At 33.1% G+C, this 13,008-nt stretch overlaps 1 protein-coding gene across 1 annotated transcript in view; it reads right to left on the reverse strand.

The window, feature by feature from the left end:
* Nucleotides 1-354: 354 nt before the first annotated feature.
* Nucleotides 355-13,008, reverse strand: part of CDC14A (cell division cycle 14A) — a 66,320-nt gene continuing 53,666 nt past the window's right edge. The window contains 4 exon segments of the mRNA XM_074906660.1: nucleotides 355-2,129; nucleotides 10,427-10,487; nucleotides 10,489-10,749; nucleotides 11,681-11,809. Coding sequence (XP_074762761.1) covers nucleotides 2,100-2,129; nucleotides 10,427-10,487; nucleotides 10,489-10,749; nucleotides 11,681-11,809 — 481 coding nt within the window. The 3' untranslated portion in view covers nucleotides 355-2,099.

Raw genomic sequence — 13,008 nt, forward strand, 5'->3', positions numbered from 1 at the left:
ATGCAAAAAACCCAAGGTATATTACACCTCTAATAGGGGTACTTGTCCGGGAAAAAAAAAGTTTCCTCAATTCAGACAGCTTTTAAATTACAGTATTTTGAAATACAAGTTTTACATCTTAATATCAACATGATGATTACATACTTGATGTTCTACAAAGCAAATAACAAGGTTAGATCAGTTATAAGATACCTATCATGCTAATGTCTTTTTGCAATGTCATCTTATTTATACATATATTACATCCTTTAAAAGAAAGAAGGTGACTTTAAAGAGCTACTCTTTAATTAGAGATCTAATCGTAGTGGTTTACATCAAAAGATCTAAGTAAGAAAAGCCAAGAAACATGGAAGCTAGCTGATAAAGGCATTTTATTATCAATTAGCTGTATGTATATATATATATATCTACATTTCAAAATTAAACAATATTTTATTAAGGAAAACTTTATAACAAAGTACATGACAAAATTATTTATAAGAGGTAGAATTACCTTACCATTAATCTATAATTCATATACAGTATATTGTATATATATATGCACACACATATGCTACTTCGTGTGTGTATATGTTACATATACACAATTGTGAAAAAAGTACAGTATTGCATGTAGATTTTATTCCATGATTTATATAGCTGTTCTCAGTATTGCTTAACACTTTCAGTACAACTTTCCGTAGCAATTTGTCACCTTACCGTTTTAAAAATTAATGCGGTACTCTGTTTTAACTTTAGTTGTAAAGCAAATGCAGGGCATTCACAGATTTTCAGGAATAAAGATTGACAATTCAATCAAGTTTTATTTTCAGGTTTCTGTAGATATTGGAAAAACTCATAGGTAACAAATCTGGTTTTGTTTTCTAAATTAGTGGCAAATCAAGTCCTCACAGCTGTTTACACTTTTTTTGCTTAGCATGCACTTGTGGAGTTCTGAATGTGATCTCTACTAATTCACTGTAACACCACTTCATTCTAAGTCTTATTCCTCATCACGCTATATGTTAAAGAGCATCTTTACTGACAAAAATATTCTGGAATACAGGAGGTTACGTTAGCTGTATGTTAACAATAGTTTTCAAATTAAAGGTTTATGAACTGTCCAATTTAGAAATGAAAATTTAATATACTTCCAATGTGCTTTGCTAATGAAACTGTACACAAACTCCCAAATGTAGGTTAAACACATGTAAGTTTGCAGCACTGCCAGATTCATTCTACATGCACATTCTTACCAACTTGTTTGGTCTTCCTTCATTTCTGCAGTATATATCACATAGCAAAATTTAACATTCTACATTGAAAAGAAAAAAGTTAAAACGTTCCTTTAAGACAAATTGAAAGAAAGCGTTAATTGTAAAATTGAATCATCAGATACCTTTATCTTTGCAGTGGAAGATGTAAGTTACATTACATCTCAACAAATATTTTCCCTTTAATTTTTTTTCATAGTGTTTCCTTATGGAACATTAGCAGCTGAAAGTGGAAAGCAGACTATGTATCAAGTGCTTTCAGTTGATGGTGTAATAACTAGTCTCTCACTAGTTAGACTTCCATTAAGTTACCAGAAGACCAATTAGTGAAAAAGTAATTACATTAGGCTTTAAGCAAGAAGATGGACCCATAAACCAAGAAAACATCTTGTTCTTAAAAAAAATTTTCATATCTTTGATAAGCATGTAAAAATTCTTTAAAATACACATTTTTGTAGCAAAGTGAACACTAAATTAAAATATATTCTAATTTATACATAATTTTTATATAGTTTACCAAAATATTCTCTTAATACATATTTTAACACTGTACACAAGTTAATAAATGTCTTAATGAAACTCATTAGAAATATATTCAAGCTGTCTCAACATTAAAAATTTAAATCTGTATATAACATGGGGTAATAATTTCCACAAATTCATTATCAGTGCATCCGCAGTAGTCATTAACAACAAATTTCTGCCCGCCAAGTTTCCTCTTGGTGTTAAGGTTTTAATATATTGAAGATTCCTCCTCTGAGCGAGCAGCTTCCTTCCTTAAATTCTTCTTCTCCATGAAGGACTTCAATTTAAGAGCTCAACAGGTTTCACCAAAGCAGCAAGGCTTTAGTGCTGAACATACTCAGACTGAAGGGACTGTATAGAGAAGAAAAACTGATTAGAACTCACTGGGGAGATTATATTTGTATATAATATGCATTTTGCACTTAAGGAGTAGAGGAAGGACAGGAAGGAGAAAAATAAACAGTTGGAGGGAGAGCTGAATCTCTGAATAGGTAAAGATCAATAAAATAGAAGAAACTCAAAAACTGGATATAGTAAAGTTCATCAACTTCCCTGTATCTACACTTACTTTTCCAAATCAAATTCTAGAGATTCTTAAAGTGTTACAATTCCTTCAAAACACCACCTTAAAACAATAGCATAAAAATGTGTTGGGAAAGCATATGATTGCAGTTACTGTAATTGTTTCTGTTTATCCTGAATGAGAATCAAAGTGCTATAGCATACTTTACATGCTGATTTGGTTAATCACATAGGAAACGTATACTGTGTAGCTAATTACTGAGAAACTACACACAAAACAGCACAATTTTGCACATGAATACATTTATCTACAATTACTAAAACCAGATGAAAATGAAGCACTGCAAATGGTTCATTTGGATTAGGAAGCAGTCTAATTAAGAGACAAGCTTAACCTGGTCTACTGTATTTATTTACATTTCTGGTTCTACTGAAGTCTGTCAGTTTAGATAGCATCCAAACATTTTATTACCTTCCTGTGTTCAGAAAGTCATTCTTACAGATAAAAAGTCTTATTTGAGAGAGCTTTTCATGGTACTAGTATGGTTACAAACAAATAGCAAATAAAAAACCCAAACTGTATTTTAAAATGGCATCACTTCATTGGAATTAGAGAGGACTACTGGAGAACAACATGGATCCCAAGAATGCTCAGAACCTTGGAGTATTCCATTTTCCCACTACTCCTACCTTGTCACTGCAGAAATGCTCTTTGCCATCCACAGTGAAACCTATTAGTAGAAGTGCACAATAGATATATAAACCTTTAGACCCCTAACTAGTATCACAAAACCACTTTTCTTCTGTATCTTAAGTCTTAGTGTATAATTCCAAAGTTGTCTTTTAAATTCATTTTCACATCTTGAAGATCTGAGACCATCTGGATATTGTTTCCTAGGTTGAAAAAGAAGTGCTGTCAGCATATAAAGATTTGGATACCACTGACTAAAAAGGGTCTGGTTTTAGTACTGGATGGATTCAATGTTGAAGGTTTTCATTTAATAGAAAATACCATAAAACTAAACAGATGTAACAAGTATTCTTCATTATAGGCTCAGAATCACCATGAAATACACAATCATAGAAGCTTATTTTTCCCCATTCCATTCTCTAATAATCATTCTGGATTATTAGCTTTGGTGAGGGCTTTTGTCAAGCTATTTACTACATCTGTAAGAGGCAGAAGGAATAGCCCTTCATTAATGAGGACTTGAAATTTCTGCTCTCTTCATTATTCCCACAGCTTTCTCATTTTCAGATGTGTATTTTAACAATCAGAAAGATGGTTACATTTAATTAGAGCAGTGTTTGAAATGGATCCTTCAAAACTGAATTCTAAGTAGAATTGATTAACAAACATTAAAAAAATGCATGAAATTTAATTATATAGTCTCATATGTTGTACAGTAATGGATTACTTTAAGCTTGGACACATGAAAGATGACCAGAAAACACTGTATACTTTTGGTGATCTTGGGAACAGCTAGTGTTAGTTGACAAGGAACTATGAACAGCAGCCCTTTATGTAGCAGACGGTAATTCTACATCATAATTTAATTAAACAAGAAAATAATAAATTAAAAATTCTGAAGTTTAAACTAATATTCTTAAAATTGTTAGGAATCCAAGTTACAAAAATATGGAAAAAATTAACGACAACATATAAAAAAGAACAAATATTCACACTGCACAGATTGCTTGGAAATAAGATTGCATGTTTTTTAATTTTGAGTAGGCGGGGTTTATTTTATTTATTTTCAAATCGAGAAATATGTTTTTCAGTGTGTTCCCATCATCACCATAGCTCTACTTCACATAGCAGTGATTTCTTCCCAATGTTTCAAAGCCTTTTCTGAATACAGGGAAGAATTAAATCTAAGCAGCATTTTTTCCAGATTAAGATTAATTGACATGAATTCCAGTAAAATTCCTATTACTAAAAACATGGTGATAGCAGTAACAATGGAGCTGTTGTAAAGTATACAGACTAATTTTTGAGATAAAAAAATTAAATTATATAGCTGGGGAGAGTTGTTTTTTTGGTTTTGTTTTGGTTTTTTTCTTTTGCAGTTAAGTAATTTGTGCTCTTATATCTCTCCACATTGTCCAGAGAGATTGACTGTAATGTTTCAGGGCCTGTAATTGTGAATTTTCCCCCTCATTTAAAAAAAAAAAAAAACTTTGGAGAAGTTTTCTATTTTAAAATTTACATTCCTACATCCTATTTGCAGTGACTCAAAGTATGGCCTGTGATTCTGAAAGCTTTATCAAAACCAAAAATCCCCAATCCACCTTTACAAGTCATATGCTGGTGTTTAACAAAAACTTACTTAAAATAGAGGTAAAAATAGAAGGAAAAAACCAAAGAAAATTGACTGCTGAATTGCAGTGCTGAGAGTATAAAATCAGTTAATTGAGTAGAATTCTCAATGTGTACTCCTACAGCGGTCCCATGCAGTGTCAAGCTTGGCATTTTATACCCAAGTATCAGACATTTAAACAAAGAACTAAGAATTAGGTAACTTCACTACAGTTAATGATATCTAATGAAGTTCATGCTGAAGCAAGTGCTTAGATCACTATCATTTTTCTTCTTCAATAGGAGGCACAGAAAGCCTCCTGGAAGAGAAAATAAGCCACAGGTCCATCTGGGCACTAGAGCTGTATCCTCATGCATTCAGCTTCAAGACAAAGTCCACTGCAAGTTAACTTTTAAGAGGGAACAACCCCATATCATTTAGGGCTATTTGTTAGGACTTGAACATGCACTTTTCCAGATAATTGCAAAAAATAATTTAAGTTTTTTGAATTGTGCTTCAGCTCTCCCAAAACATTGTTGCAACTGGAGTGTTGCAGCAGGTAAGAATTACTGTGAATACACAAGACCCACTAAAATAAATCAGGCTAAATTTTAGAAGATGCATACACACTTGAAGTGATCCTTTGCTGAAGTTAAAGATCGGTAAGGTGCACTAGTGTTTCTCTGTTTGCAAAGGCTGTCCTATATTCATTAATGGTAAGCTCTTACTAAGAAAAACTATTCTAGAAGGATAAAGATCATGTATATGAATTTTAAAATACTGCTACACTTCTCAATTTTTTGAAATTTTTCCATCTTGCTAGTTTCCATGACAGCTATAGAAGCAAAAGGTGACTCATCTTAAGACTACCCAGCTACATACTCTTCAATAAAAATACATTTTCAAGAGTGATATTTGGATTTATAACTATTGTAAGAACAAAGTAAAAATCTTGCTGTGGTATTTTAAATGTGATTATACCCGATAAGAATATTTCTGCAGATTATAATTGTGAGAGATTCTGTTTAATCAAAACATCCAATATGTAAAATCTGCAAATAAAATATTTATTTTATTTGGCTGGAATGACAAGTTGTCTATTCTGTGAAGATCAAGCTTTTCTTCTAGCTCATCAGCACACAGCAGCATTAACACGGTAAAAAGGAAGTGGATTATAAGCTTACAGTGATGAAGCACAAAAACCATTAGGGAAAAATATATGGCTGCTTTTTGTTTGTTTTAAATGGAATGTGTAGTATTAGTAAGTGTTTTTTAAATGTTTCATTACAAAACAGAAAAAAAAAAAGACTATTGAATAACTTTCTCTTCCATACTGGGGAAAAAAAAAAAGTATTTGCATTGCATAAAAATGAAACGCCCAATTTCCCCACTAATGAGATTAAAGAACATTAATTAGAACTGAAAATTTGCTTTTGTAACCATCTTAAAATGCTCCTGCACCACTCGTGTTAATAGTTAACAAACTTAGAAAGCTAAATAAGAGTGATAAGATTATTTTCTAAAATAGAGTACCTATGGAATTACAGATGGTTAACCTGACACCTAAACTTGGATAAGTGAGATTTTGCTAATAAAAAGAAGAGGAATATAGTTCATATCATTCAAAACTTCTTTGATGAGATAAGTTAAATGAATGAACATAACCATCAGTATATGTAATAGACTTCTGTCTATCACTACCTCATGCGATGTGCTCCAATTAGAAAAGTGCAATGTAATACACTTACTGCAACAAGACAGGTTTGGCTGTCAAGACTTCTGAGTAATTTCAGCATCTAAAGCAGTGAAGTGGAAATCATTAAGCAGAATGTTTTTAACATTAAGCATCTGCTTTTAACAGAATTCTGCCAAAACTAGTATTAATGCTGCTTGATGCTACTCCATATTTTGCTCATGAGCTTAAGACCACTGATGAGTATCACCAAAAGCGAAATAGCTGGATGTCAGTGGTTGAAGTGGTAAGACAATACAATCTTCCTTGGTTGGTTAACTGGTCCCATTAAGAAGAGGGGAAGAAAAAAAAAAGGATGATGCTTTTCCACAGAGTTCCACATAAAAAAACCCCAGGGAATGCAGGACATTGGACTAAAATACAAATCAGCATCTTGGATGGCAAGAACTCTTTTTTTTCCCTCCCCCTGCACTCCCAAAGCACTACAGTTAAAGGAGCTAACACAAGCTATGGATTTACAAGCAGTACAGCACTAAGTAGCAGCTTTCTGGACCCGAAAGATGAACGTTAAGAGATTTAAACACTTTCCAAAAGGATCTTTGTGCCAATTTAGCTTATCAAAAGACAATCAAGTTGAGATGACTAGCATGAAATATCTTCCTGACAAGAAAATAAGGCAATAAAGGACTATAATGGTGACATAATGAAGAGATACAGCAAGTTTCAGATTAAAAGTAAAATGGTTTTAAGCATGACTGTATTCAACCAATGGGACTAATTATCAAGAATTATATTGTCTTCAAAATAAAACACCATCAAGACAGATCTGTATTAGCCAGTAAGTCAGAGGCTCGCTACCTTTAAACGCTGTGACATCACAGTAACTGCATTCAACTCTGTCAACTGTGCATAAACCAGGTAAGATTTTAGTGCACTCCATTGTGATTGAGACAGATGCACAGGGCCATACTGTATATTTAGAAGCACATACAACATTCAGGACATGTTTGAAAAATGTCTTCCAAGCAGGGAAGCAGTTTCACCATTGTTGAAATACAATTATTTTACAGATAAGTCAGAAACTTGTATTTTGCTACATAGACTTTGCATAGCATGATTCTTCCTAAGAAATGCTGTTTCTCACATCACAATACATAAAATCCTTTTTCTCTCACCTCACTCTTTCAGAGAAGACTGGATATAGCATCTCATTTAAAGATCTTGCTATATTTGACTGTGTATAACCTCTACGTCTCATCAGCAAATGATACAAAGCCAAGAACTGTTCAAAGGTTACATCCTTACATCCTTCCATACATTACTAAGTCCTTAAGATAAATAGAAGATTAAAAATGTTCTTAGAACAGAAGAAATATGCATTCTAGAAAGCTGTTTCTTCAAAAATTTTTCCAATTCAACCTAAAAATTCAGACTATGTATAACATATTTAAAACACCATTTTAAGTCATTTAATAGTTTTATTGTAAATGAACAATTAATTCTCCTCTTTACCGAGAGACACACAGCTATAGTCCCTCTCTGATGTCAAAATGGCTGTTCACCTGTTCATGAATTGCTCTTTTTCTTTCTTAAATTAAGCAGTAATCAACATTCTTTGCTTTTGTCCCTTTTCCTAAGTCATCCTTACTTAAGAAGGAAATGCGTGCTACAATACTAGAAGAGACATTGTTACATTGTAAAGCCAATCCTCTTCCCACATATATTTGGGGAATATCTGTGTCAGTTCCATTATGTTGAACCTTGAACATTTATGAGATTAAATAAAAACATAGTGCTAACCTAAAATTTTGTAAATATCTAGCCATAAATAAGAAACAAAGCGCCACAATTAATTAATTTCTTAGCTTATGCTTATGGAACAAGTCCACTAACTATGCTTTCACTGTTAAAAATTTTTTGTAGCATAAAGGTATGGAAACCACTTTTTTCAAAGAAGATGACAGTTCTTAGTTGTTAAGATGTTACATTTTCATTCAACCTTTTAAACCGTTTGAGAAAATGCGCTTATTATTTCTGTAATGGTTTATATTATCATTTGGTACTCTTGTAACTTCTGGCCTACTGTGAACAATGTCAGATTATTTTCATGAGGGAGTCACATTGCAGTTATAAGGCATTCTTCTCCCTAGGGTTCTGCATGTAGGTTTACATATTTATGGATAATATGCAGCTGTAACTAGAATATGGAAAAAAACTCTTAAGAATTGCTGCTGGTAGTAATACAGAAGATACAATAGAAAAGAATGGGAATGGGTTGAACTTCCAAACAATTGTTATTCAAATACATTAAATACAAGACAACATTGAAGGTGAAAATAAAAAAAATAAAAATCCTAACACTTTGCCACATAGTTATTCAGATGAGTGATTGCTCTCTACTGCTGTTGGTGTATTGACTTTGGCTTCAGTATACTCAACTAGAGCCTCTGTCAGTCCTGAGGACCTAAATTCTGTAAGTGTGTTGGATAAAAGACTGGGAATACCTAAAAAGGCTGATTTTCCAGAACCATCAGAATTCATGAACAAATGAAAGACTCATGTGTGTGTCTCAAAACAAAGATCCTCTGCTTGCTTTACAGCTTTTCACCTCTCTCCTCATCTCTATGCCTGAAGGAATTAAACCATTTTTTAAAAAAATTTTTTTTTATTTAAACTAAAACTGTTCTCTTGTTCTAGAACTGGTTTAACCATAAGAAAACTGAGAATGTTTTTATATCCAACTTGAGAAGAATCTTAGTTATATATAGTTTACCTCAGTCCCACATAGGAGGTAAAAGACACAGCCAAATTAAAGAGGTAAAACAACTTCAAAAAACTGAAAGGATGGGGCAATATTAAAGAATTCCTTTGCAAATAAGTTTAAAGTAAAGTTTAAACTCAAATTTAAACTCGGTGCAGAACACTCAGTGATCCTAAGATCATGCAACATTAACATTTATTTCCAGATAAGTTATAGTAAATAAGAAGCTAAATGTACTTTCAAACAAGGAGTCTGAAAGCATCAAGCATTTTAAAGAGTTGCTATAGATCAAGCACATCCTAGCACAGTAACTACTCCTTTTCCAGTGGAAGTATCCACTGAATTTAAGAGAATACAGAATCAAGTTCCCTCAACTAACTTCATTTTCAGTGTACTTCATATACTAGTTAGGTTTCAGTCACCCATGCAATTTAATTCCACAATGGAACAACGAGAATTTATTTCATACTGTCATCTGTCCTCAGAAAGTGCAATTTATACTCCCAAGCTATAAACATGTGGCTTCTGAACTGTAAGTGGTGCCACATCCTAGCTGTTAGCAAGAGGGTAGATCCCCCACTTCTTCAGGAAAAAGTGAGCACAACACATAAATGATATTTTTGGCTGACATCTTAGTTATGTGCAATGTGTGTATTAGCTGTTTTAAGACAGGGGACTCGCCACACTCAAAAACAGTAGCAGGTATAACACTAAAATTTTCCTTAACACTGAAATAATTTATCAGTGTTATGAAAACAGAAAAGAAAGGTGTAATATTCTGAAGTTAATTTTATGTGAAGGTAATTTTATTTCCAGCAGCTAAAAAAATAAAAATTGGAAGTGTCAGTACTACTAAACAGAGTTTGAAATATCTTGCTCTAAAATACTTATCACATTTGGTGTTAGAAAAGGAGTAGGTTTCAAATGAGCCCTGTCGTTAAGAATGTTGTACCTTCCATTTAGTATCATGGATACAAAGGCTTCTTTTAATCTGTTGCTGCATGAAGACTAAGATACATAATAAACTTATAAACTACGTTATAGATAATTTGAAATAAAAAAAAAATTTAAAGGGTAAGAAAGTCCATAAAAAAAGAGATATAATAAAGAGGTATCAGAAAAAGAGTTTTAGTTCAGGAGTGATTTATTTTCATGAACCCTCCATGATCTAGATGCTTATAAGAGATGGAAAAAAAGCAGCTGAAATGATAATTACTTAAAAAGGTAACAGACAAAGGTGCTGTTCAGAAACATTAAAGAAGTCAGAGAACTATGCTGGCTTAAGATTTTTTTGTGACAGCTTTTCTTGCAGAAGCAAGGAAGATAAGCATCGGTCAGATGCCTGAATATGCTGTTGTGACTATGAACTTACAGGAATTGATTGACTCTGGTATCGTGCTGGAGGAGTTGTAAGGTCCATAAAGGAAGGCTGATGCGTACTCATCTGTCACGGCGCTATGAAAACTGGTTTGGCTGCTCAGGTTGTTGCCGCTACTGCTGTTTCTGTTGTATAAGTTGTTGTTCAGTTCATGGTTATTTCTGTGAGGCAGCTGCAAGCTGCCATTCAAGTGGCTGGAGATATGGCTTACAGAAAAACCTGTCCTAGAGTACGATGATGTCATTTTGCTCTCATCATCATCTGAAGCGGCATACAGGTTCCCTAGAGAACTGGCTAGTCTGGAGTTTATGGAAAAGCTGAATGGAAAACACATGTGGGGAAAAAAAATATACACAACGTATGTACAGATATATACAAAAAAATAACAGACAATTCAGAAGACATTAGGTGAATAACATAGACCATTCTGAACGATTTTGTGTTTGCACACAGGTTCATCTTCTAGCTCTCAAATAATGAAAACCAGAATTCTTTGTCAGGAGTTCCCAAACTTTGTTTCTCCAAGTACTGTCACAGCCAGATTTCACCTCTGTCAAACCATATGCACATGAAGGAGACTGTGTTAAAAGGTTTAGGCAGTGGCTGATCTACATCGAAGTACTCTGTGTACAGGTAACAGTTTAAGAACTCCTATTTCTTAAAATTAATAATATGATACAAGTCTTCAAGTAACCAAGAAGTAATATGATGAAATTTGAGAATAGGGTGTCCTGAAATATCTCTTTATTTTCTTCAAGTAAATATTTCAGCACAGATGTTATTAAAAATGCATCAATCACTCTAAATTTCATTTAATATCTATAATTACTTAGTATAATAGTAACAATGAAATTAAATAGCAATAAATAAAGGGTTCATAAAAACCTTATTAATTACCACTCCGTATATTCTTCCGAGATTAATAGTACCTGGATTTGTGGGAATACCTGCAAAACTTTTATAAACTTGGGTAAGTAAAAAAACCAAACCTAAGCAACATAATACTGGTTTTGACTTGATATAATGCCACCAAAACTCTCAGACCAGTAGTATAGGTTTTGGGTTTTGTTTGGTTTTTTTAATCTGCAGGCAACTATGGTTTGACTAGTGGAACAGCAAATCACTTTGTAAATAAATTTAAGCCTTGTAACACCCAAGAACAGAAAGTGCTTCACAGAGTGCATATGTGCTGAAAACCATTGTAGTATACAGTAAGTATGTGTACCAAAATGAGAAGAAATAAAAAACCTTTTAAGGTTAGAGCCTGGGGATGTGGGAATTCTGTTTATTCTTTCTGCAGATGGTGAATTAACTGCCATCACTTTGGAGGCCTTCAGAGGAGACATGGATCCTTCGGTGCAACCTGAAGTATTCAATCTAAAAGGAGTGCAGAGTTTTAGTGAGAAGCAAGGTTTTTATAATTGAAATATACATCCCAGAAAGACATACAGTCTTTCAATAACAGACTGGTATTTTAAAAAGTGGGAATTCTCAAGTCTGAGTACTGAGAACTCAGGAGCAAAAAATCAACAGTCTGCCTGTTTTCAAATATCTTTTCAAAAAATCTTCTTGAATATCCCACTCCATGATGCAGTTACAGGCTGCCTTGATAATTTGTGAAGGTTAAATGTACATTTTGTATCAAATTTACTGTAAATTTGATTATAAGTGTTAAATATTGTAATTTTTCTTACAATATATAAATATTTTAATCGTGCTTATAAAGCAAGCATGAGTAGTAAAAACCCCTAGCTTTCATGAAAAGATCATCATCATTTCCAAATGACAGCAAAAATATTTTTACAAAGTTGCACAGAACATACAGCTCTTTAGGGTGGGACTCTTAATGACCAAATTCCTTGTACTTTGATCATGAGCTGTAAGTATGGTACACTGGACTACTCAAAAATGTTAGCATTATAGCTGTCCATATTAGTTTATTACAAACTAATAAATGAATAGCCTCACAGTAGTATGAAATTCTCTCCATCCTTAGACCAGGGAATACTATGATGATCAGCTCTTAAAGGATGGGTATAAGTCTCCAGCTACAAGCACAGAAGGAATGACATTTGGCAGAAACAGCTTTAATTCCACACCAAGAAAGGGTAAATGGACATCTCCAAGGTTAGACATCTGGAGTAACACATCTCAAAAACGTAGGTTGTCACAAAACTGAAAAGAATGTGTTCTTTTCAGTATTAATACTTTATAATAACAGAAATTTTGTCTTACATGTTTTATTTTAGATGCAATAGGGTAAAGGACATGATTACAATAACAAAAGACTCAATTTTGCTATTCCTATACCTCTTAAAATTAAGTCAATTTTCACTCTATGTTTTATTTTCTTTTTGGCGGACACTGTCAGTACCAATTTGAGAATAGTACAGATCATAAATAAACATTTAGAAAATGAGAAGAAACTATTGGCTTTATTGGCTTCACAGGAAGTTCTGAACAAAGCATGTAGTAAAGTGTACAGTGAGGACCCTGTATTAAAATATGAAAAGTTACTAAAGTTCAAGATTTATCTGGTACATCTTCTGGAAAAAAGTACTGATTGTATCCACTAA

The sequence above is a fragment of the Athene noctua genome, chromosome 5, assembly GCF_965140245.1.
Source record: "Athene noctua chromosome 5, bAthNoc1.hap1.1, whole genome shotgun sequence".
In the NCBI taxonomy this organism is placed as follows: domain Eukaryota; kingdom Metazoa; phylum Chordata; class Aves; order Strigiformes; family Strigidae; genus Athene; species Athene noctua.